The sequence below is a fragment of the Zingiber officinale genome, chromosome 4B (assembly GCF_018446385.1).
Source record: "Zingiber officinale cultivar Zhangliang chromosome 4B, Zo_v1.1, whole genome shotgun sequence".
In the NCBI taxonomy this organism is placed as follows: Eukaryota; Viridiplantae; Streptophyta; class Magnoliopsida; order Zingiberales; family Zingiberaceae; genus Zingiber; species Zingiber officinale.
In genome coordinates this window covers 4,206,150-4,229,832 of record NC_055993.1, presented here as the reverse complement: position 1 = coordinate 4,229,832, position 23,683 = coordinate 4,206,150, and the positions used below count along the sequence as shown (strand labels likewise).

Here is a 23,683-nt window from a genome sequence, read left to right as displayed (position 1 = left end):
CCCTAGCAGGTTGTTAATAGGATGGGAGTGAAGCCGATCGAGCAACGTCCTAGTGGACGCAGGCTTCTGCGCAAGGCTCTGTGATTGCGGGCTCAGCTTCCTACTACCAAATGAGAGTTATTGCTACTCTGCTCGATCGCTTTCCTACTACTATACTTGAACGTGGAAATTGGGATTCGCAAATACTGCAAATGGAGGATCTACGATCATAATGCTGCAGGTCACATTGTTTTCTTTATCCCTTATTATCGTGTTGCACTGATCCTCGAGTTTATCATCTATCAAATTATATTTTACATTATTCAATGCCAAAAAAATGAGCTAGGGTTTGCATGCGAAATAACTTAAAATTTGCAATTTTGAAGGTATTTTATATAGAAATGATATGGAAGTTTGAATTATTATTATAATCTTATTGATTTCAAGCCATGCTGCTGCTTCATAAAGAACAGTGCTGATTGTCTGATCTAGGGTAATTTGAAAATTGAATGTCAAATTCATGTGTTTCGCATATCTATGAAATAATTAAACAAGTGATTCTTTCTCAAAATATGTGAAATTATACTAATGATGCAGATAGCTGCTCTGCATTAAGTTTATTTCCATTTAAAAATCAGATATTATTACAAATTCCCCCTAATTGTGAGCTAACCTTAATTAATTCATGAATGATTTTAGTTCCTTATTTAAAACTAGTCTAGATAAGGTTAAGACAAAGCGTTATGCGATACAGTGTGATCAAATCAGAGAGCTCGGATCCTGTGAAAGTTTATTCATTTTCTAGTCAGTGAACACCAAGTCGCTTTCCCCCGAGGCCACAACTCTGCAGAGAGCTTCATGTGTGCCTGGGAAGCTATCAATTGGCGTCACACAAGAGAGGAGGAAGCCGCAGTCATAAAATTGGATTGTGAAAAGGCATTCAACAATGTCAATTAGGCGATTCTTGAACACATGCAGTATTGGCAGCAATTTCAGATGAAGTAGGGGGCTGCATTAAGCTAATACCTTATCACACTAACTAGTTATGCTTCTCATAATGCCTTTCAAAATACTTGCATAGAAGGGTAGCAATTGGGTTTTATATCTGGTCATACTTGAGGATGTAGTAGCAGTGTAGCACTGGTTTTAAATTTTACAATTTGCTAATTGTACAATCCTAGTCTCAAAACCATATCACAGGAGATTGGTAACTTAGACATTCTCAGTGCCACTTTACTTCATGTAGTGTCCCTCATATCAATATTGGTAGTCAGTAGGACATCACCAAAGATCTAGCAAGAGTCTTTTAGTTGTCCCTTGCACATCCTCCTATTGTGTATAAAGGATTCTGGTTACGCTTATGTATCTGACATGGATTTCCGAGATGAACTTATTGCAAAGATTCCTTGAACCTCGGCAAAAGGTCTACTTATCTCAGGAGGATGTCTACTTATTGACAGTGTGCTCTTAACGATGGTTTTCTATGCTGCCTAGGCCTTTCTTGCTTCTTTTTGTGTATTGCATGAATCAGGTGGCTCTTCTTTTAGCAACAACACTCACCACAACCTTGTCCCTCATGTTGCTTGGTGGCATGGTACATCATCTCCTCGCCCATCAAGTTCAGAGGCAAATGGTTCTCTCCATTGAGATCCAGATGCCAAATATGAGTCTTATTCACCGGGGTGTTCTTTTGCAAGACTCTCATTGTGTTCTCAGCCACAATTAAGTTGCAGCTTTGCCGGAAGACTGATCAATTGTTCTTTCATATTCCACCTTACTTGTTTACATTGTTTCATCTCCAATCTTTGAAAACTGTTGGCATTGGAGCTTGGATTGTTTGGTTGAAAGCTCTGTCAAAACAGGTCCATCATACTAGACTTACCCATGCTCTATCTGAATTTCCTGAAATGAGCTCATTTTGATGAAAAATTCTGCTCAGTCTCAGCTTTGTTCGGAAGATGGTTGGACTCTCTCAACAGTTGTAGTTCACAATTGCATAAAGAGGGCATTTTTGTTTCAAAAACACCTATGTGTACCTCAGTAGTTTTTTTTTTCTTGAATCATTTTAGTGTCAGTCCTTATCTCCTCTTCAGTTAGCGAGCTTTTGGTGAAATCCCTCCTTTCATCACTCATGTTAATGCTCTTTTTGATGGTGCTGCACACACCTGGAATGGGGCTTTGAGGTTGTTTCAATTGTATAATTTCTATCATGCTTTGTGGGCTTTTGTAGCAGTGTATGCTACATATATTCATGACTCTTCCCATCCCCTAGCCACTTGGCGGTCGGCTATAAGCTGACCTCATGATTTACCTCCCTTCACATATCTTAGGGATGGACTGTGAGTGGCGTCTAGGGTGAGCATAATCACCTTTTGCTACAATATATATTCAGTGAGGACAATCAATTTATGTGTTGGTGAGACAAATGCACAACTCAAACAACATGTGAGCTTGTATATTTCCAGCACAAGATAATACTATAACCAACAAGCACAAGGCATATAAAGTCTTTGAATGGAATTGGATCTTTTTGCAAGAATATGAAGTATGAAGCTTCAATTTAACGAGCAATAGTCACAGTGTCTCAGTCCCATACTTCATTCACATTCTGTGGTTTTACTGTTAAAGTCCACGAGCATTGAGATTCACATTGTTGCTATATGCCATCTGCATAACCCCCTGCAGCCCTTCCTCCCATGAATTACTCACCTGTCCATAAACAGAAAGTTAAGTGCGGCAAAGAAAATGAAATTATATGAGTAGTAGAAAAGAACAGATTGTAAACAAATACCTGCATTTTAGATTCTTTATATTCATGCACTGCAGCCAGTTGGATATTCATGGATCTTCCAAGCGAGTCGGGAGGGTTTGCCATGACTTGCAACCCAGCTTGGACCAAACCCTGCTGAGATGTATGCACTGGAGGATGAACACTGCTTGATGGGAAAGCCATGGCACCTGATGTGCCATTATAGGACTGAAGTAGCTGCAATTGAAAATAATCAAACATATCATGAGCCATTCTATGAAACAATTTAAGTTGATAAAAGCAGAAGATTTAACCTGCCACTTACGTATTTAGAAAGAACTGAATCTATGTCAATGCCCAACCTTGGATTAATAGCTGCGAGCTTCATGGAAAGAAACTGGCAACATAAAGTATGAATTGCATTACTCAATCTTCCTCTGACTATTTATTCAGGAAACTTAATTTGTTCATGACTTGAAGCACACATACCTCAACCTGTTGTTGCAGTGATTGAACATAGTTTATGATCTCATCGAGCATTACTGCCTTTCCTGTGACCTACAGTATCATGCTGAAGTCGATAAGAACCACAAAATTTGTTTTTCATATGTGGGGATTTAAGGAGAACAAAAGAAATCTGCCTTGCTGCAACCAGGAACCAGGTCTTGTAGAAGCTTCATCCTCTCGTTGATCTTTTCCCTTCTTACCTGTGACACATGAATGGATATCTACCATATAAATTTACTTTTGCACAGGTTCATCAAGGAGGCGGCATTTAAGGCGGCGGCAAGAGCTTACTCTTTCTGCAAGACTATGGCTGTTTGTCGCTTGGCCGCGCCGCGCTCTGATGTGAATGAATTCATCCTTCAAAGATTCATTGCTGTCTTTTACTTGCTTTCCTCTAGGCTTATCAGTGACAACAGATGGACTATTTGGCTCAGCATTCTGTTCAAACTCCAAATTCTCTTCCATTTCCCGAGATACATGTGAAGCTTCTTGTGCTTGATCCAATGGCATATCCTACAACACAGTTGCGCCCATTAAGAAGTCTACTTGTGATCAGTAGGAGGAGGAAACATAACAGAAGAAATCAACTACATTAAAGGGAGAAATTAGATGAGAACTACCTCAGTGTTTCTCTTTCTTTTCACAGCACCAAGAGCTATGCAGGAAGACGGATGATCACTCGAGACAACAACGCCATCAAAATTATTCTTATGTTCTTTATTCTTTTCAATCTGAGCTCCGGATTCATCACCTAATGTAGCATTAGCACAAAGACTTGCCGATTGAGCCAAACTAAAAGGACTCATCATGCCATCTATACTACTATTAGTGAAGCATGACAACCTTGCAGGTCTCCCAGCAAAAGCTTTGTCAGCTGGGAAATGTGATAGATTGGCAGCTTGAAGTAGAGTTCCTCCAATTGAAAATGAATCTGAAGAATTCCATTCCACATTCAAACTTGAGTTTCCGTTTACTGGATTGCTGCATGCCGGCGAGTTGTTTTTGCACAAATCCAAGTCTGTAGGTTTTGTGGACTGGTTCCAAAAGCCAATGCTAAATGGATCATCCATAGGAATTGACGAGCTTGAGAAAGGACCACTCTGGTTTGCTTGACCGATTGTGACCGAAGAATTGCCGGAAACTGACCTAATGGAGGGATTGTTTGGTAGCAGAAATGAGGAATTTCCAGGATTGCTATACTCCAAATTATCTTCACTCTTTAGTGAGTGACACTGATCCTTTTCATGCATATCCATTGAACACCCCTCTTTTGCTGACTATAAACTAAATCAAACAGTTCAGCAAATGTGAAGTGCTCCCACTTTGATCTCAATGCTATGAAACTGAACTGTGCTCAGAGTTTACAAAGAAAACAAGGTACATGGATCAATGAACATGAAGCTACTTAGAAACGAGTATAAAGAGAAGGAAAAAGGTGAAAATTCAAGATCTCACCAACAATGAAACAAGAACACTGGAAGTCTAGCAAGATCAAAGCAAGCCTTTTATTCAAGAAAATGGGTAGGGCTGACCAAATACTCCAAAGACCGACGAGTTGAAGAAAGACACAACTTGCAAGCACCTAGCTGTAACCAGAGGTGAAAAGTAATCAATCATACAAGGAAATGAATTAAGTTGTTCCATAGTTAAGATATTACTGTACCAGAAACAAACCTTTCATGGCCAGCACATAGCCACAATAAATTTTCTTGACTGGACAAAGATAAATACCCAAGCACCAGATTCCTTTTACTTTATATTCACGCTGCCTACACAACTGTAAGTCCTACTTCCATTTAATATTTCAGATTCTATCTAGTGCTTTTTTTTTTAATTGCATCTAGCATTTGATCCTACTAAACTACTTGATAAGATGAGTAGACAGACAGTTTTCATGGTCAAATTACAAGTCCTAAATTTGATTTCTCTATAAGAATTGGAGGGGATCCTAACTCTATAGGTCTGTTTCTTTATTCCAAAGCACCATTATAATAGTAGAGGGTGGGTTTCTTTAACTTTATCTAGGAATTATTTTATTCGATGCTTATTTTTAATTGCTCGACATGCATATTGCAAGCTGACATTGCCAACCATTCCAGTGATATCATGTTTAAGATCTCGAAAGGTTCTCTCACAATGATTTGGCTCATTTGAATTGGTGTAAATTTTATGCAAATTTTATTTAGTCTCACATACGTCAACATATAAGAAAATTTGTGATCAATATTCATCATTTATAGGAAAAATATGCATGCATCTGACTTAGCTTAAGAATTCATGGCAATTCTACTTGTTATACATATAATATTTGCACGCTTGTCTAAGATTTATATGATTTTGGGGGTCCATGAAGATAATGATGGAATATAATGACCTTGGGAGGGTGCCTGAGGCAACGTAACGGACTTTCCTTTTATTAACCTCGGGAGTAGTCTTTAATTAGCAAAGACTAAGAAAATAAATTAATTAAGAATTTAGTGTATCTAAGTGGGTTCCTTGTAACTAGAGTAAAAATGGATTGACCATACAAAAAATAAAATAAAAATGAAAAATAAAAAATTATAAAATAAGGCAAAAATAAAGTTTGAGGATAGAAAAAATTTAAAAATTCTTTAAAATTTGTTCAAGTCAATTTATGTTAGCAAAAATGCTTTGAACTAAAAAGAGTGAATATATATCATATATGTTATATAATCCCTCTGAGAAGAGCTAATTAATTTCAAATCGAAATATTTGAGATTCTAGGAAAAAAATGAAGAATGATAAGATATCTTTGTAAATGAGTTGAGTGGATCCTAATTATAGTTTAGCTCACTCATGAAGTTTGAGATTTTTATCCAGATGTATTATTGTATTAATAATTTAGTTAGGATATTTATACAATAAATAAAATATATTTTCTTCTCTTTTTAACATATTATAATAATATAAAATTATATTGAACTTTATCGAGTGAATAAATAAATTCAATCTAGAGAAGAAACCATGCATTACTCTGGAAGAAGAGAAACGTAGAGTTTTATCTCTTTCCATTCCCTCACTTTATGAAAATAAAAAATTAAATATAGGAATTGAGCATTTCATTACATATCACTATACTTCTGTCTAAATAAACAATTAGACAGTAGCCGACTTAGCTTTGAATTAAATTGGGCAACATTTATATTCACATGAGTTGCTATTTAATTAGGTAGATTTCCTTCATATTTGTGGTTGACTTTAACAGTAGATACTAGTACGACCAGCCAATGTCATTGATAATCTAAACCAAGCTTGCATTTAAATTTACATTTGAAAACCAGATTGCATTGGAGTTTTGAAGAGAACATGAAAACTCAGGGGTTGAGACATGCTTTCATTTGAGAGAAGAACCCTAGTTGCGTTTGCAATCATTGCAAGGAAAAGAGAATGAGTAGGTAGATGAAAAAACCAGGCTTCCTTAACAAAGAGGGTTAGGAGTTATCTTGGGAGTCTTTTGTGCATTTAATTTTGCAAATGGCAGGTACCAGCAGGACCATCTCAAGATGTTATTCTACTGTTTTTGTTAAAGACTATTCTGACTGTAACAGATGAATTCACCCAAGAATCAATACTCTGTCCAATGTCATTATTAAGTGTCCTTGGGACTCGAGCATGCTTAGACTATGCTTTATATTAATCCCCTGTGCACTTTGCTTTGTTAATTACCAAGGTTAGATGCTAAACTTTAAAGCGATGGCAAAGCGTTTCAGGAACATGGAATTGTACTTGTGGGTTTAGGTAAGTCACCTTGCTTTGTCTAATGTTCTCTTGTGACTTGTCTTGGAAATTACCCTCTGTTTTCTCTCTCAACTTTTCTCTATGTACATTAAAAAAAGAAAGTTGATAGATTGTGGAATTTAATTATTCGTGTCGTCTTCTTTTACTTGTCAAGAAGAATGAGTAGGTTTCTTTAGCAAGTAATCTCTTTTCCTTGCAAGGGGAAGATGAGTGCATTGATTGCCCATAAGCTCTTGCTTGGCCAAGAGAGCTCAGGCAATGGACAATTTTAAGGAGGCATGGCACTCCTTTTGCGAAAGTAACATCCTTTCGAGAGATCTCTTAGGCATGGTTGAACTTTTACCTTTCCATAATCCAGTTTCAGAGTATCATCGCTTGCACAGAGTGCATGCCACACACATCTCTTCCTTTTCTTCGAATGAAGGAAACCATCATTCTGTAGCTGTGCTGCAGCTTAAGGTTGAACTAATCCAACATGGATAACTGTTGGTTTTCAGGATTTATGATGGATATTGCATTTGTACTCTGTGTGATTAGTAGGATTTATGATGGAAATTGCATTAGTACTCTGTGCGATTAGTCCTCTCATGGAGGACCTTTGGAAGTTATTCCACAATCTATCGGGGGGATTATTGTCGGAGTTAAAGGGAACTTTGATGAATTGAAATTACAGTTCAACTTTAGATTTATCTACGAGATAGTATGAGCGGATAATCTTAAGTTGTCAGTCTAGCTCTTAGGCCTGTTGAATTGCTCCTAGTGCTTCCCGAATCTGAATGGGAAATCGCTGAACTGCTCCTGAGCATGTTATTGAGTACCGTGAGGTCTGAGCATTGATTCGGCCGAACGACGAATGCTCCTGAATGCTTTTCGAGTCCGAGCGGGAAGTAAGGTGTCGAGTCACCGAGTGCTGAGTCAACAAAGTGCTTTTGAGTGGAAGTCGAGTGCCTCCGGGTCCATGCCGAGTGATGGCAAGTTGTCGAATGTAGAGTTGGGAAAGTCGAGTCGGGAAACCTAACAACTCGATTGACAAATATCGCATGAGTGAATCACTATACCAAGTCAGGATAGCAATTCTGAGTCAGGGAAAGGAAACATCAATGCCTCCGTTTGATACAGTTTCCTTAAAATAGATTTACCCCCCTCCGATTATGCTTTGAGATTACAAGGGATGTCTCTTTCCCATGATACAATGATAAACTTTGATTACTCTTTCACATAAAATGTAAGGTGGAGAGGAAGAAACAAGGGGGAACAATAGTCGTTTATTGTCTTGAAATGCCAGCCACTGATTGTGTAGAGTTCTTTCTCTCCATTGCAAGGGATGAGATCCTCTGGTCCGCAAAAGTTGGACCAGTCCCTGATCTAGTCTTTGGATGGGTGGGGGCAATGACCCCCCCGCCTATTAACAGGTGGAGGTCATTGTCTCCCACCAATCCCCTTATCCTGGTCCAAGAGCAGACCAGGACAAGGGGACCAAAAGATCCCATCCCCCGCTGCAACAAACAAAAGAATGATTCATGTGATAAAATATTGATTAATCCATTTAGACAAATTTTGCTTTAATTCAAATTTGCACTAGTCATGCATATGCATATGTTCTCAACTCCAATAGTTGCGATACATTATAAACCAACCTCATTATAAAAAAAAAAACTCTGAATATGAATATGAGACTAAAATTCCATTCCTAAAAGAATCTCTTCCCATCCACCACCTTTGTCATTCACATTAATGCCAACAAGGACTTGTTTGAACAAATAGTGAGTGGCAGCTACAATAAACTGTGGTCTATTTGTGTCAATTATGTCATACAGTGCAGATCGATTGATATCTGACCAGTATGTTCTTGGGTCTTCTTCGGCCTATGTGTTACCAGCAAGCAGTGCAGTGTTTCTTCAATGGTTAGGTTTGTGCATCTCTTTGTTTAGTAGAACCGTCTTCATCACGCATTGCTAAGGGTGGACCTGTAGTCGTGCACCTCTAGATTGTGATAGAACTGTCTTCGTATGCCTAAACATTTCATTCAAGATCAAGAGGTTTACCTATTGTGAATTATTCAGTAACCATGATATTCACTTTGAGGTAACAAGGAGCCCAATTACTTGAGGTAATCTATTCTTAAGTTGAACTAAAATCAAGAAACTAGTATCTGTATTTGGTAGAAGTGCAGTATCACTCGAACCATTGAAGTCCATAAGAGGAATAAGACAGAGAAGTATCATAAACAATCAATGGATAGCAATTATCTCATGTCTTACAACTCAAATTTAAGTAGTTTGCCTCATAAAATTGATCAAAGGTGAGCATCTGTTAATGAAACTCTAACAAACTTCCACATATCGCCCTTTTCCAGACTTAGCTGCAAAAGATGAAGGGAAAAAAAACATAATATCAAAGGCAGTCGACAAACAATACACATGCGTCTTGCGATTACCTTTTAGAAAACCACTAACTGCTCTTCTTAGGAGTCTGTTTCTGTTTGGGAGTGCCTGTGGCTTCTGTTTCGTAAGATGATTGGTTCCTCTCTTCCAGGTATTTAATTGGGTCAGCAAATGATCTTGTACAAGGCCATCTATACAAAGGGGCAAGAAGACATGGATAAAAACTGAATCACTTTGAAACAAAAAGTAATACGAAAACTACCTGCTCGATTTTATGACCTCATTATCAATCGTAGTTTCGTGGTCATATATATCCCCTGTGGAGGAATTACAGACAAGAGATGAACAGAATTGTGAGTGTTCTCTACATCTGAAAATTAGATTATATATTAGCATCTAATAAAATATGAAACCAGTTAATATTCTGATTGGTAATGGCTTTTTCTAGCCAGATCATCTAATAACTTCAGAATTCCAATCCCAAGAATACAGCAACAATAAAACATGGAATAACAGAGATTAGGATCAAACACCATAACTGGTGAACAGCTGTGTTAGTAATCTAATTGTTAGTTTATTTCCTTGTGATATATGTTCTAAAATATATATTTATATCTTTTTCGTACATATATAAACATGTACATGGAGATCTAATATCTAAAGAGATATTTAGATCCTCATAATACACTCAATTTGCATCTGCAGATAAACAGAGCCTTGTAATATAGTGATCTATTCACATTCGGTTGGTCAATGATGGACTATGTTTATAACATCTTAATTTAGTTCCATGTATCGAGTTGTGAGCTAATAGGAGTGTTTAATGAGTTGTGGACTAATTGATTTAGGCTTAAGCATTTAAGCCACTATTTGGGTCTGATAATTAAGTTAATGAGTTGGTACTCTCACTGTGCAAATTGTGAGCAAACCTAATTCTAAGCATGATGAAACGTTGTTAAAGGCTGCCTATGTGATAGTGTAGACACTATTCGTTTTCACATACCACTAGTTAGGATGATTTGTGATGCAACATGGGAGCAAAACAAAATTCACACAGCTAGGATGACGATAGAGTGGGGGAGATTATGGGATAAACTTATCCTCACCATCCCTTGCCCGCCTCTTCTGCGGGTTGGGTACCAGACGGGTAATAAAATATAATATAATACATGATCATCTATAAAGTATAGGTTACAAACTGAACTTGATGCAGGGTATGCGAAGTCAGGGTGAAAAAACTATATCCCACTTAAGGCTCGATCTCCCTGTCAGGCCTAAAATCATCCCTAATTAGCAGTATGTGAAGTTCAACAATGGCTACAGTATCATGCAGGAAGCCTTCCCAAAACCTCTCAATACCCAAAGACAATCAACCTTAAAAAAAAAAACTCCTGATCTCTAAATCATGGCGATTACCAAATCAAGAACTACCAAACTCAACTTATTCTCCTGAATAAAAGCATCTACCAAAATAAGCTCTACAAAGTTAACTTTACAATATCAAATACTTTGCATTAATAAGTTAGGCTATGGTTCTTGATGGAGGACATTCAATTTAGTCTCACATGGTTATTTTGGGGCTAGAGCTTGAGATTGACAAGCTAATGGATTAGAGCTATGCAGATATTGACAATGTTGGGATGCCAAAGACTAAAATAACTGAAGTTATCGAGAATAAAAGAATATTTCCAGCTGCCAATAGGAACAATAAGACGCAAATACCATCATCATATGATTTTCTAAGCTGAACTTATACAAATTTAATCTATACCTCCATCTACAGCCTTCTTGGAAAAGTACTTGGCCCTTAAACGTCGAGCATAAAGAGCCTCATACCTCCTGTGCTTCTCTTCATGCTCTGCAGCATCAATGTCCCTGTAACATTGTGACATACTTGTTCATGTCATTGCCGTTTCAGGAAATAATTCAGTGCCTGCATTGAAGACTCGAAAACAAAAAAATGTTGGGGAGAATTTCGATCCATCAAAAAGTTCTCGCAGATGATTACATTAAGCATATCGAACCAGGCGATAACGCTTTTCCTAACTAAAAAATCTGCGATAAGCAGAACTCCATTTGGAGGACTGACTTGGGCTCATGATACTGCGGAGATGAAGCGGGGTAAGAAACATTTTGAAAAGATACTGAAAGTTGAGCCGAGCAATGAACAGAGATTCTAGGAATTCGTCCGATCTGACTCATTCGACCGCCGAGTTCGTTATCGAAGAAAGACGACGGAAATAGAAGGAAGAGGAGGAGAAAAATATGACTTACGGAAGCTTGCCTTCCTCGTCGGACCTCGTCTCCATGGCGGAGTCGCTTCGTCGTCGTCGTCGTCGTCGACGCCCGATCGCTGTGACCGACGCCCCCGCCTCCTCTTCACAGGGGGAATAAAGCTTTCCTCGAGGCCGGGATCCGCTCCAATTGTTACCTCGTCAAAAACTATCCGTAGCCGTCTATTTAGTGGGTTCTTCGCCGCAAATATGCTACGTGGACGGACAGATCGTTGCTTATCAGTAATAGTGGAAGACGATAAGGATCCCACGATGCTGTCCGCCTGCGTTCGCAGGTGGAAAGAGAGGGTTGTTCTGAGGCATCAATTCATCGCGCCACAAAAAAAGGCACGGCGGAGAGGATGATATCCATCTCCGCGATCGAGATCCACCACTCGATTGGCTCCTCGTCCCGCGAGAGCGATGCTCCAATCCTCTTGAATCTTAATTGCTTGCATCTGCCGGTCAGGCAAGTGAGGAAGAGGCGGAGAAGATGGCGATGGTGGTGTTCCGGGCTGCTGCTTCGGCGACGACGATCGCGACCGCCGGTCCTCGAGCTCCCATCCCCAAACCACAGGAGCAGCCGATGAAGATTGCTCGTCGACGGCAATGTCATCCTCGGCAGCGGACTCCTGCCGCGCTCTCCTTTGTTGCCGTCCTCTCCGCCACCGCTACCGGCGAAGCCAAGGCTTTCTCCGAAGACATAATCTCTTCTCTCGCCAAGGTTCCACTTAAAAAAATCAAGTTTTTTTCCTTCTCTTTGTTAACTTTATCTTGTTCGACGACCAAATTTATCTAATTGGAACCCACATTCGACAAATTTACTGAAATCGATCTTAGGGATGATAAATCTTCAGGTTCTGAAAAGGGGAATAAAAATTTTAGGTTTAGAATTAGACATTTTCGTGACACAGTTAAATTCAAACATGCTCTATACACTTCACTGCTAAATTGCTCTAAACTTATTCACAGGCGGAGGATGCGGTTGATGCTGCTTCCACAGTTTGGGGCTTCTCGCTTGACGTGTTCAAGACGTTGATAGATACCCTAAAGCCGGGGGTGGATGCTGCCCTGCCAATCTTGCAAAGCGCGAGCAATGAGGCACTGAGGGCAGCCTCTCCGGTTGTTTCTGACGCTTCCGAGCAAGCCAAAGAGGCTCTTCTGAGCGCCGGAGTTGATCCCAGCCCTGTTGTCTCTGCCGCACAGGTTGTTTCCTTGCTAATTCTCAACCTATGAGTCTTTGCCCATGTGTTCCCTTTATTTAACTCAATTTGTTAGACAAGTTTTTGCTTGGTCGTTGATCATCAACTATATCCAAGTATGTGAATATGAAAAGGATTGGAGCAAAATTCAAGAAACAACCTTGCAAAATCACACTCTGAAGACCAAGTTAGGTTCTAGCTGAAGACTTAGAGAATTTCAGGTCAAAGCTTGCACACTTTTTGCGAAAAGGTATTGCCCAAAAATTTATAAGGTTGTGGAGGACTATGGTTCAAGTTTCTGGTCTGCTAGTGTAGCTAATTTGCAATATGATTGAAGTTTGCTTTGATGCCTAGTCGATCATCACTTTTAGTTGGGGATACTCTGTTATGAAGAGAGATCTGAATCTGATAGATGATGATTGACCTTGGCATAATCAAACTTGTTGCTGTGTGGTGGTTCCATGTTGATGTGAACTCAAAATGGTTTTGGACCAGCATGTACAAAATGGCATTATGATGTAGAGTATGGACCTTCTTGATTGTCTTGACCAAGATCTTTTGTTCGATGAGTAAGGCCCTTTTCAGTTGGAGGTCGAGTTTGAGGTACGACTGATCAGTTTGCAGAAGTTGCAATCAATCAACCTTTACTCTATTCATTCATCTAGTAGTTTGTGTTTTCCTTGATCTGTTAATCCTCTGTAATCTTCAATTCAGTTTCTATCAAGAAACAATTCATATCCATTAGATTTTCCCCCCCTTTTCTTGAATGTATGACCTGCTACAATAGACATACATTTTCACTTCTCTTTCTTTTCGACAGACAATTGCAGGTGCAGCACAACAAACAATAAAAATCATCGAAGTAGCAAAACCCATAGCCTCAGCAACTGCAAAGACAATCACATCCTCCGATCCCTCGACCCTGGTTGTTACTGCCGGAGCATTATTTGTCGGATACCTTCTTTTACCACCTATTTGGTCAGCACTCCGTGGCTACCAAGGTACCCAAGTGGCACATTCACAAAATAGTTCACTCTGAAATCTCCATCTACTTGTATTTTAACACTTGTTCTGCCTCTGTGTATGTTTCATAACCAGGCAGTCTCAGTGCTCCTCAGACACTAGACCTGATCTCTGCACAAGATTATGTACTGATCGACATAAGATCAGAGAAAGACAAGAACCGAGCAGGTGTTCCTAGCCTACCCTCGAGTGCCAAGAACAAGATCATCTCGGTGCCGTAAGCATCACTGTCTGAATTCTTCGCGCCAAAAGCATCAACAGGTGCATGCAATTGTCTCACCTTTCATTCTTGCAGCTTGGAGGAGCTCCCGAGCAAGATCAAAGGGCAGGTGAGGAGCCCCAAGAAAGTCCAAGCTGATTTAGTGGCGATGAAGATTTCCTACCTCAAGAGACTCAACAAAGGATCCAACATAGTCATCCTTGACTCGTGAGTTCCATCCTATTGCTGCTACACCACAATGACTCGTGTTCAAACATTTTGATGGTAAGCTGAATTTCAAACGTGCAGTTACTGTGATATGGCCAAAACTGTGGCGAGGACGCTCACCGAGCTCGGCTTCAAGAACAGCTGGGTGGTGGAGGATGGGTTCTCCGGAGGCAGAGGTTGGGTGCAGAGTAGATTGGGGTCGGACTCGTACAATGTGTCGCTCGTCGAGGTTCTTTCTCCGTCGAGGGTGATCCCTGCCGCAGCAATTCGATTTGGCACCGCTACTAGTGCTGGACCAGCACCAGCAGCTCCTCAGTCGACTAGGAAACTTCTTCCAGGAAGAAGTGTCGATAACTGAACGTTCTTGCAGTCTTTCAATTCTTTTGTAAAAGGAAGTTTTCACAATTTGTTCATCCTCACTTGTGTGCTAATGGGTACGAGTGCAACCGAGCCCGTTCACCCCCCGTTGCAAGTAAGATCAAAACGGGTGCGACCCAAATTTCAGTCTCTAACCGTTGTATTCACTGAAAGATCACCATACTCAACGTGGCGCAACGGTTAAGGTGTAACGGAGCTAAAGGGAATGTTGCGGTTTGATTCTCAGGGATATGTTCTGTGCTAAATTTAGTGGAAAAATTTGGATAGACGGCCATGGACCGGAGTACTCATGGGTGGAATCACAAGCAAAGTATCGATTTGACATGGAAGGACTTACAAGGATGGTGAATACCACGGGGTCCATTGCCGTCTACTTGATAGAACACTTCCATAATTTATTTTGGAGACCGATAGAAAATTTTTATAGAATTAAACCAGTTGCCTCTAGAATTAATTGAGTCGTAAGAATTAGATACTTGAATTATAAAAAAAAAAGTTCAAACTTTATAAAGAACCAATGATTACAAACTCTTGAGTAGTATTTTTTTAGGTCATTTTTGCAAAAGGTCATAACCCTAGATGCCCTACATGATCGATCCCACATATGTAGATAGGTAAATCAATAAGAAATTAAATAGTCCATCACATGATAGAGTATTTTTATCGGTTTCCAAAAGTTAGTAGTCGTCCATGATTTATCTCCTCCGTGTTGATTTTGGGACGGATTGACGGGGACGCTAGGGACGAACGTATTCACCTTTTGTCACCATTTTTATCGGTTTCATTGAAAATCAACTCTTACTTATTGTTATAAATTAGCTACGGACTAAATTGATAAAAAGAATTTTCAAATTTCACAAGTTGTTTTTATTTGGCTGCTGATCCCATTACACCAAAACCAGCCTTTCATAAAGTTATCAACCTTCCCTTTCCGGCCACCCAGCCACCCACTTTCTCTCCCTAAAGCAATTAATATGCCCTCCTCCTCCTCCATCATCTTCCCTTCACAGCTAAGAAAATGGAAGAAAAAAAAGAGTGGCTTGTGTTTTGTCGAGCTATAATATCTCTTTACTGAGCACTCTCTGCTTCTCTCCTGTCGATATCAAATACCAAAGTTAACGTCTCCATCTCTTTAGCATGCTTTTATACGTATACGTAGATCCAAGCAGATACATAGAATAAGAGCACATGCATCCTCAAGTGGCTTCTACTGTTGACAATGGAGAAAGAAGAAGCATTAATTACATATGATTTGCTGGAACAGTTGACTTGGATCCATGTTCAGTTGACTGGTGATCCCACAGACACGAGTGTAGGTGAGATGCAAAAGTAGTGCCAAAAGTCAACTGTGCAGGCCAGCCAGCTTCTTTCAGCTGCATGATATGTTGCCATTTTCCTTCTTTTTTTTTTTTGTAAAAAAAAAAGAAAAGAAAAGATTCTCGATATGAAATATGAAACAGATACATGCACTCACTCATCTACTGGCTGTGAGAGGACTAACAGCAAAGGAAAGAAGACTCTGGACTCTCTTGTCTCCATCATCTGCAAGTAGTAATTAGCTTAGATTTCGACTAAAAACAAAAACCTGAATTAATTATGTATGCACTTGGATCTTGTTTCAGGGGGAGTGCCAGTAAATGCATAATAATATGTTTTAGTTTGTCTGCAGGTTCGAAGATGTACACAGAACTCTGTTTATCATATATGTCATAAAACTCCAGAGTTTCTACATTGCTGCTACTGGTTGTGCATGTGGAGTTACATATATATTGTGTTTTTTGAAATCTATCTGAAAATTTTAAAGTATTTAGCTGAAACATATATGCTTTTAAAAATTTGTGTTTAGTCACTTTCACCTGATTAATCAATCAATTGCGGTCTGTCCCTAGGAAAAGTGATGGAAATTGTCTAAAAGCTTTCTCTACATTGTATCTGACACCAAAAGCTAAGGATGCCTTGTTTCTTGCTGGCAGAATTATCTATTCATTGTGTCGTTTGTATATTCAACTAAAGAAAATTATATATTGCCAAGGATTTGATATGGCGGTAAGAGACCGGATTTATTTTTTAAATAATCAGAGTTTAGTTTTTACATAAGGAACACCTCCGACGATTGACGATTGTACTAGTGAAGTTGGGTCGTCACATCAAGTGTGTCGTGTGTTTCTTACATTTACTTGATAGCAAAAGATTTAAAGATTTAACTTAATGGAAAATAATTTTATATCAAATGTGCTATATTATCAATTAACTATGATACGCTGCAAAAATGATGAAGGTGTTAAGCTGGAGATGTAGTTCTATTGTTGATCAAATGAAGATTTTGTACTGTTCTATAACATAGAAAGCGTTAGTACCGGATCAGGAAAGGGATCCCATCGTTAGTTCTCTGATTCTCAAGTTAGTGATCTATTTGTGGAGAGGAAATAGAGAAGACGAACAATAAGTGAGTGTGTAAAATTATAGAGCATCGCATACTTCCGTCTATAGATGGAGATCCCTTTTATAGTGTAACTATTGCGTTATGCACTCGTATCAAAGTATTGACACGTTTTTCAAATTTTACTAAGAAAGGACAAGCCATAAAATGCTCTTGACATCTGTCCTTAAATGAACGTGTAAATTTTTGTGATTTAACAGGCTGGAAGCTTCTAAAGCATGATTTACTTGCGGGATATTCTCTATCCTTTATAGTATAAACTTTCAAAAGAGTACGACATGAAAGGTATCTGGGTTCCATTGTGAGCTGATCAGTTGACACTCGGCGGGGGATCGTTAACTCGACCTTACAGAATGTAGTCAATAACTCGTTCTTCACTTGACCCTTCCTTTTACCAAGGAGGCACAATATGTCCGATTGGTCCTTAGATCCAATTGGATAGGGTGGTGGGCCGGGTCAATTAGTATTTAGCTTCAAATCTCTTCTGTAAGTTGTGAAGGACGACCGCTCGGGAGGTCCGATCGACCCTTCATGTCCGACCAGCGATGCGAGGCCCGCTCGACCAACTTAGCCTGGTCAGCAATTCCAAATTCGTCCGATCATGTGACTTTTGTAGAAATCAATAGGATTTCTCAATTGGTGTGAAGTGGTGATCCACTCTCTAATTCTGATTCTCCTGCTCCATCTCCACAAATTCCTGTAAACTCGGTGGCTAATGGAGATCCACTCTCTAGTTCTGATTCTCGTCCGTCTGACCACTCATCATCGAGTAGCTCTGATGATGATATTCCTCGACGGATGCTTCCTCTAAGCGATATTTATGCACGATCTCAACCAGTTTGCACTCAATATCCTCTTCCACCTGCTCTTCTTGATTCTACAAATTTTGTCGAACCTTCTAGTTTTACACAGGCAGTCAGAGATCCAAATTAGCGTGCGATAGCTACAAAATTTGATGCTCTTTTTCGCAATGCAACCTGGAGCTTAGTTCCTCGTATCCCATCTATGAATATTGTGGGCTCTAAATGGGTTTACCAAATTAAGTATCGTGTAGATGGTTATATTGAACATTACAAAACTCGTCTTGTTGCTAAAGGCTTTAATCAACAGCCAGGTATTGACTTCAATGATACTTTTGAAGGCATTGGAATTTCGTTCTGTTTCAATTTCCCCTGTACAAAAATTGTACAAGTACAGAACTTTCTTAGCAATCCGCATGATCGATCAGACATGTGTTTGATCAATCGAGTAAGTTCTTGACGGATAAAAGCATGTCTTGATCGAAGTACAAGATCGCTGGCCTCTTGTGTTGGGATTCAGGATCGATACAAAGAAAACTAAACTGATTACACAACGGAATCAAAGAACTAGTTGTACCTTTCCTTTGTAACCAAAGACCTCTTGATCTTCTTAGACGTCGTGTGGGCGACGATCTACCAAGACAACAAACACCCTTCCCCTCTTTGTTTTCAAATCACCGACCACCAAGAGAAGCTCTAGGATGGGGCGCCTTCTCCTCTTCTTCCTCTTTTCCAAGTTGCCGCCCACAAAGGATTCTAACCCTATGTTTGGGAGGAGGTGAGTAAAGGGGAGGGAGGGGTAAACATGGGAAAAAAGAATTTTTATACTTGTTTGGGAGAGAGTGAGTCATGGAGGGGAAGGGAAGAGAAGGGTAAAGCTTCCCCTTGCATGCTTGGGAATCAGCAAAATTTCTTACACCCCAATTTGGGGTGTAAGGAAGGGGAAGAAGAAATTATTCCAATTTTATCCTTTTTTACTTTTTCACATGCAAATTTATTAAAAAAATAAGAGGATATTTTTGTAAATTTGTATATTTAACCATCATTTCCATTCCTTTCCTCTCAAATGAACTTTCCCTCCCTTCCAAACAAGGGTAAGATAGATATATTACTTTCCCTTCCTTCCCCTTCCATTAATGAACCTTGCCTCACTCCATCCAAACAGAGGCTAAGTAAGAGGCGCCGACCCTAGCAAGGAGGAGAAGAGAATTGTGGACAAAATTAGGTTTTAGGGGGCGCCACCTACTCCCTTTTATAACCCTTGCCGCCGAACCTAGGAAGGTAAGATTAACCAAATTGTGGATGGGTGGATGTGAGACTTTATATAGATGCTACAATAGAGACCTAGAGGAGGAATTGGTTTAGGCCTCCTGATGGGCTTGGGCTTCCTGTGTTCGGCCCTAACACTCAATTCAAGTCTATCAATAATAACTTATACCACTAAAAGGTTATTATTGAACTACCGCACCAATCCCATATTACAATATGGGCTTCTTCTTATCATGAGTGTGTTAATTTCCCTGTATTTAAGATATCGTATGCCCGTTAATTAAATGAGTTATTGACAACTCAATTAATTAATATATGATTCCAAGAGTAGTACCACTCAACTTTATTATCATGCCGGACTAAGTCCACCTGCAGGGTTTATATGATAATCCTTATGAGCTCCTCAAGGGAACATCATCAACCTAAATAATTAGGACACAGATTCCTTCTATAATTAACAATACACCATATAAACAGTACTATCTCCCAACTCATCGGGCCTATTGATTTAACGAATAAATCTCACCCATTGATAAGTTAAAGAAATAAATACTAAGTATTTGTGCTTGTTATTATATAGGGATTAAGAGGGCGCACATACATAATAACAGAGGTTTTGGTCTTTTATATAATCAGTACAAATCAAATAACCTCAAACGGTCATGCTCAATACACACATAGTGTACTAATGTAATTTTATAGTCAAGATAGACTAATACCAAATTACACTACAACCGTTCCAATGGTTTGTCCTAATCTATCTTGGTTGTGAGCTATTATTTATAATTTATAAGGAACCGATAACATGATCTTTTGTGTGTCACCACACACTATGTTATCTACAATATAAATTAAATGGACAACTGCATTGATATATATATAAATATAAAATGTAAACATTTGACCAAAGTGATTCTCATTTCAAAATATTTCAAAATAGATGTTCATACAAAAGCTAAGAAATTGTTTATATGGAGCAACCCTCTGGATTCATCCACTCGCAACTTTCAACACATGTATGTCAACTTCAGAAGTCTATATATGGTCTTCGACAAGCACCTCGTGCATGGTTTCATCGTCTATCTACCTGGCTTCATTCTCAGGGATTTTCTGGCTCAAAAACAGACTCTTCCTTATTCTACAAATGTCACGAGGAATTTTTAATATTTATTCTGATTTATGTGGATGATATATTAATAATTGGTAGTGATCAAAATGACATTACTATTTTACTACATCTTCTCCGGCAAGAGTTTCCTATTTGAGATCTTGGCAATGCTCATTTTTTTCCTTGGCATAGAGTTTCTCTCACATTCTGAAGGTTGTCTTCTCTTTCAGAGTAAATATATTGTTGGACTCCTACAACGAGCTAAAATGGATGGTGCACGTCCTATCTCCACTCCAATCATTGAGGGTGATTTCTCTGCACCTTCATCATTCTCTTCAATGTCTGACCCTAGATTTACCGTAGTATTGTTAGTGTCCTACAATATGTCATAATTACACGACCCGATATTACTTTCGCTGTAAATCGTGTCTGTCAGTTTATGCATGCTCCTACTAAACATCATTGAGAAGGTGTTAAGAGAATTCTTCGATATCTCAAAGGAACTATTCTACATAGTCTTCTTTTATATCGTCAGTCTTCACGAGAGTTGATTGCCTATAGTGATGCAGATTTGGCTGGATCTCTCGAAAATAGACGTTCTACTAGTAGATATGCTATATTTCTAGGGCGAAATCTTGTTTCCTGGCTTTCAAAAAAACAACCTACAGTCTCTCGCTCAAGTATTGAAGCTGGATATAAAGCTATCGCTAATACAATGTCAGAAATTATTTGACTACAATCTCTTCTTTCGGAATTACACTTTTTCCCAACTACTATGCCTAAAATCTGGTGTGATAATATTGGAGCAACTTATCTTGTGGCAAATCCTGTTTTTCATGCTCGTACCAAGCATGTAGAGATTGATTTTCATTTTGTTCGCGAGCGTGTGACGACTCAACAACTTTTGGTTTCTTATATCTCTACGAAAGATCAAATTGCTGATATATTTACCAAACCATTATCTAGACAACGTTTCACCAAGTTAACACTCAAACTCAACATTCAAGCACTCTCGTTGAGTTTGTCGGGAGATAATGATAATAATAGAAATAATCTCTAATTGATTTCAATCAATTGAGATTTATTATATTTGACACACAATTAAAATTGACATGAATTAAATAGTAAAAATAATATTTATAAGTCTATTATATTACTGTGTTTATAATTATTATGATTATATACCTTATTTAATCTTTCCATTATTACTTTAGACAATCTGTATAAATAAATCTATTAATTTTAGTAATAATATTATGAAAAGATTTTATATTGTTTCTTTCTTCTTCCTATTGATTTCTATAACTTTGACCTACTTTTTGTGGAAGGTCATCTTTATTATCATATCAAATTATAAGGGTTGTTTGCCCTTGCCAGTGTAGTGCAGTTAGGGGTGTCAATTCGGGTGGGTCGGGTCGGGTTGGGTCGGGTTGAATTTTTTTTAACCCGACCCGAACCTGATCCAAACCCGAGTTCAACTCAAAACACCTCAACCCGAACCCGACCAACCCGATCAACCTGAACCCGACCCATATAATCCGAAAATCCGATTCAAAATAACTTTTTTGGACTATTTTCCCTATAATTCTTCACTTTTATCTCAATACTCCATCATTATCATACAAACATGATATTAATATACATAAAACATCTAAATTTTTAAAATAAAATTTGATTTAACCCCCAAAAAACTCACAAAACCCTATATTTAAGTCAACCCGGGTCAACCCGAATCCGAACCCGAACCGACTCAACCCGAAACTTTTTTACTCTCCAACCCTCCAACCCGAATCTCATCCGAACCTGAAAATATCTAACCCGAACCTGATTTTTTTCGGATCGATTCAGATTGAATCGTTGGATCAGATTCATTTTTGACACTCCTAAGTACAATGACAAAAGAATAATAAGAGAATGGGTCTTGGAGTCTCAAACGAGTAGATTGACTTCTGAGTGCAGGTAAACTATGCTTTAGATTTATTTAATAGATGAATCAGGAAGAAGAAGACCATCCAACCTACTAATCAGATGGATCTTGTATGCCTGATTTAGTAAAAAAAATTCTAAGCCTAAATTTATATATCATTTAATAAATGATAAAATCATTACTCTATGAGTAAGGATTCTCAGAGATTTATATTCATAGAACTTGTTCAAATGACCATGGTTAGATATAATACTCAAGATCTATTTTGTCACCCTACCCTACCATGATTTTAGATGGGTTTTATTGATGATATTAATGTTTTGTCGATCGAGGTGTTCTTGAAGCAATCTCGAATTGACATGTGTGACAGTGCTGTTGATATAAGATAGCTAGCCTTCTCTTTTGAACTATGAGATTGGTGAGCAAAACCTAATTGACCATTGCAAGTAGGACTTCTATAAGATTGGATAAGTAGAACCTAATCGACTAGCTAGCCAAGTAGAACTTGCTTAGCTCTTGTGATTTAGGAGTGTATCAATCGGTTGGTCGATCGATTCCAATTGAGCAAGCAACAAAAGATGGATTAGATCTCTCTAATATAGCAAGACATGTGATGAGCAAGAGGTGGACAAAAATTGAAGGTGCATTTGGATGATAAGATGCCTGAATTCCAACTCAGACCATGGTCCATGTGCCACTGATGAGTGAACTGGCTCTGGCACAGCCTGAAAGCGACCAAAATGGTGCCAATGAGTTGGCCATGTTGTCCCTCATTTTCGCCTCACGGAGTTCTACTTTCGGTATTTTTTAACTCGGATTGAACAAGTGAACCAATGACTATCGGTTGAAAGAGTTAGTTCAAAAGAAAATTTTTAGTAGAGTTTGAATCTCACTAGAACATGAATATTCTAGAGATAAGGTTTTGAGCATATATAAATTTAAGTTGTGCTCCAGATTTATTCAGTAAACGAATCAAAGAAAGATCGTCTATTTAATTTATATATTTTTAAAATGTCATGAGATCTATAATATATATATATATATATATATATATATATATATATAATTTAATAAAATAGAAAAATAATATTTTTAATGTAGACTAGAAATAATTAGATACGCTAGAGAAAATAGAAATATTTGATCGTAAAACAGAAATAATAAAAAACATTATAAGAGAAAAATAAAAAATTTAAATACATTTTAACAATAAATTAAAAATAATTTAATGGGAAAAAAGGAGAATGGGTTTTATTATTAAAATATTTTTATTTTAACTGAAAAATTAAAAAAAAATCTGTGTATTTAATAAAATTTATATTTTATAAGAAGGCTGGCTTCTTCAAAATGGCGATAATTTTTTTTTTTAAATTTTTTTGAGATCAGGGGTAATTTCGTCCTTCCGTCAAATATTCCAGGCTATAAAACCCACCCCTTCCTCTTCCTCAAATTTGGCCG

At 38.3% G+C, this 23,683-nt stretch overlaps 3 protein-coding genes across 4 annotated transcripts; 1 reads left to right on the top strand and 2 right to left on the bottom strand.

Annotated features, from left to right (window-relative positions):
- Positions 1 to 2,430: 2,430 nt before the first annotated feature.
- LOC121974488 (transcription factor bHLH49-like) lies at positions 2,431 to 4,848 on the bottom strand. 2 transcript variants are annotated; one of them, XM_042525574.1, is made up of 8 exons: positions 4,691 to 4,848; positions 3,856 to 4,583; positions 3,527 to 3,748; positions 3,370 to 3,435; positions 3,218 to 3,286; positions 3,054 to 3,125; positions 2,771 to 2,965; positions 2,431 to 2,688 (listed from the first exon to the last, which is right to left on the bottom strand). In XM_042525574.1, the coding sequence occupies exons 2-8, from the start codon at positions 4,489 to 4,491 to the stop codon at positions 2,602 to 2,604; spliced, it is 1,347 nt and encodes a 448-aa protein (XP_042381508.1). In that variant the 5' UTR covers positions 4,492 to 4,583; positions 4,691 to 4,848; the 3' UTR covers positions 2,431 to 2,601. The 2 variants fall into 2 exon arrangements, with proteins under 2 accessions (XP_042381508.1, XP_042381509.1); XM_042525575.1 differs by having other exon boundaries at positions 3,856 to 4,848.
- Positions 4,849 to 9,213: 4,365 nt separating this feature from the next.
- Positions 9,214 to 11,845, bottom strand: LOC121974487. Its single transcript, XM_042525573.1, has 5 exons — positions 11,653 to 11,845; positions 11,150 to 11,253; positions 9,641 to 9,695; positions 9,432 to 9,569; positions 9,214 to 9,356 (listed from the first exon to the last, which is right to left on the bottom strand). The coding sequence occupies exons 1-4, from the start codon at positions 11,685 to 11,687 to the stop codon at positions 9,446 to 9,448; spliced, it is 318 nt and encodes a 105-aa protein (XP_042381507.1). The 5' UTR covers positions 11,688 to 11,845; the 3' UTR covers positions 9,214 to 9,356; positions 9,432 to 9,445.
- A 146-nt stretch (positions 11,846 to 11,991) lies between these two features.
- Positions 11,992 to 14,716, top strand: LOC121974486 (calcium sensing receptor, chloroplastic-like). The gene is made up of 6 exons (XM_042525572.1): positions 11,992 to 12,375; positions 12,624 to 12,857; positions 13,674 to 13,854; positions 13,952 to 14,093; positions 14,172 to 14,303; positions 14,385 to 14,716. The coding sequence occupies exons 1-6, from the start codon at positions 12,145 to 12,147 to the stop codon at positions 14,659 to 14,661; spliced, it is 1,197 nt and encodes a 398-aa protein (XP_042381506.1). The 5' UTR covers positions 11,992 to 12,144; the 3' UTR covers positions 14,662 to 14,716.
- Positions 14,717 to 23,683: the final 8,967 nt, after the last annotated feature.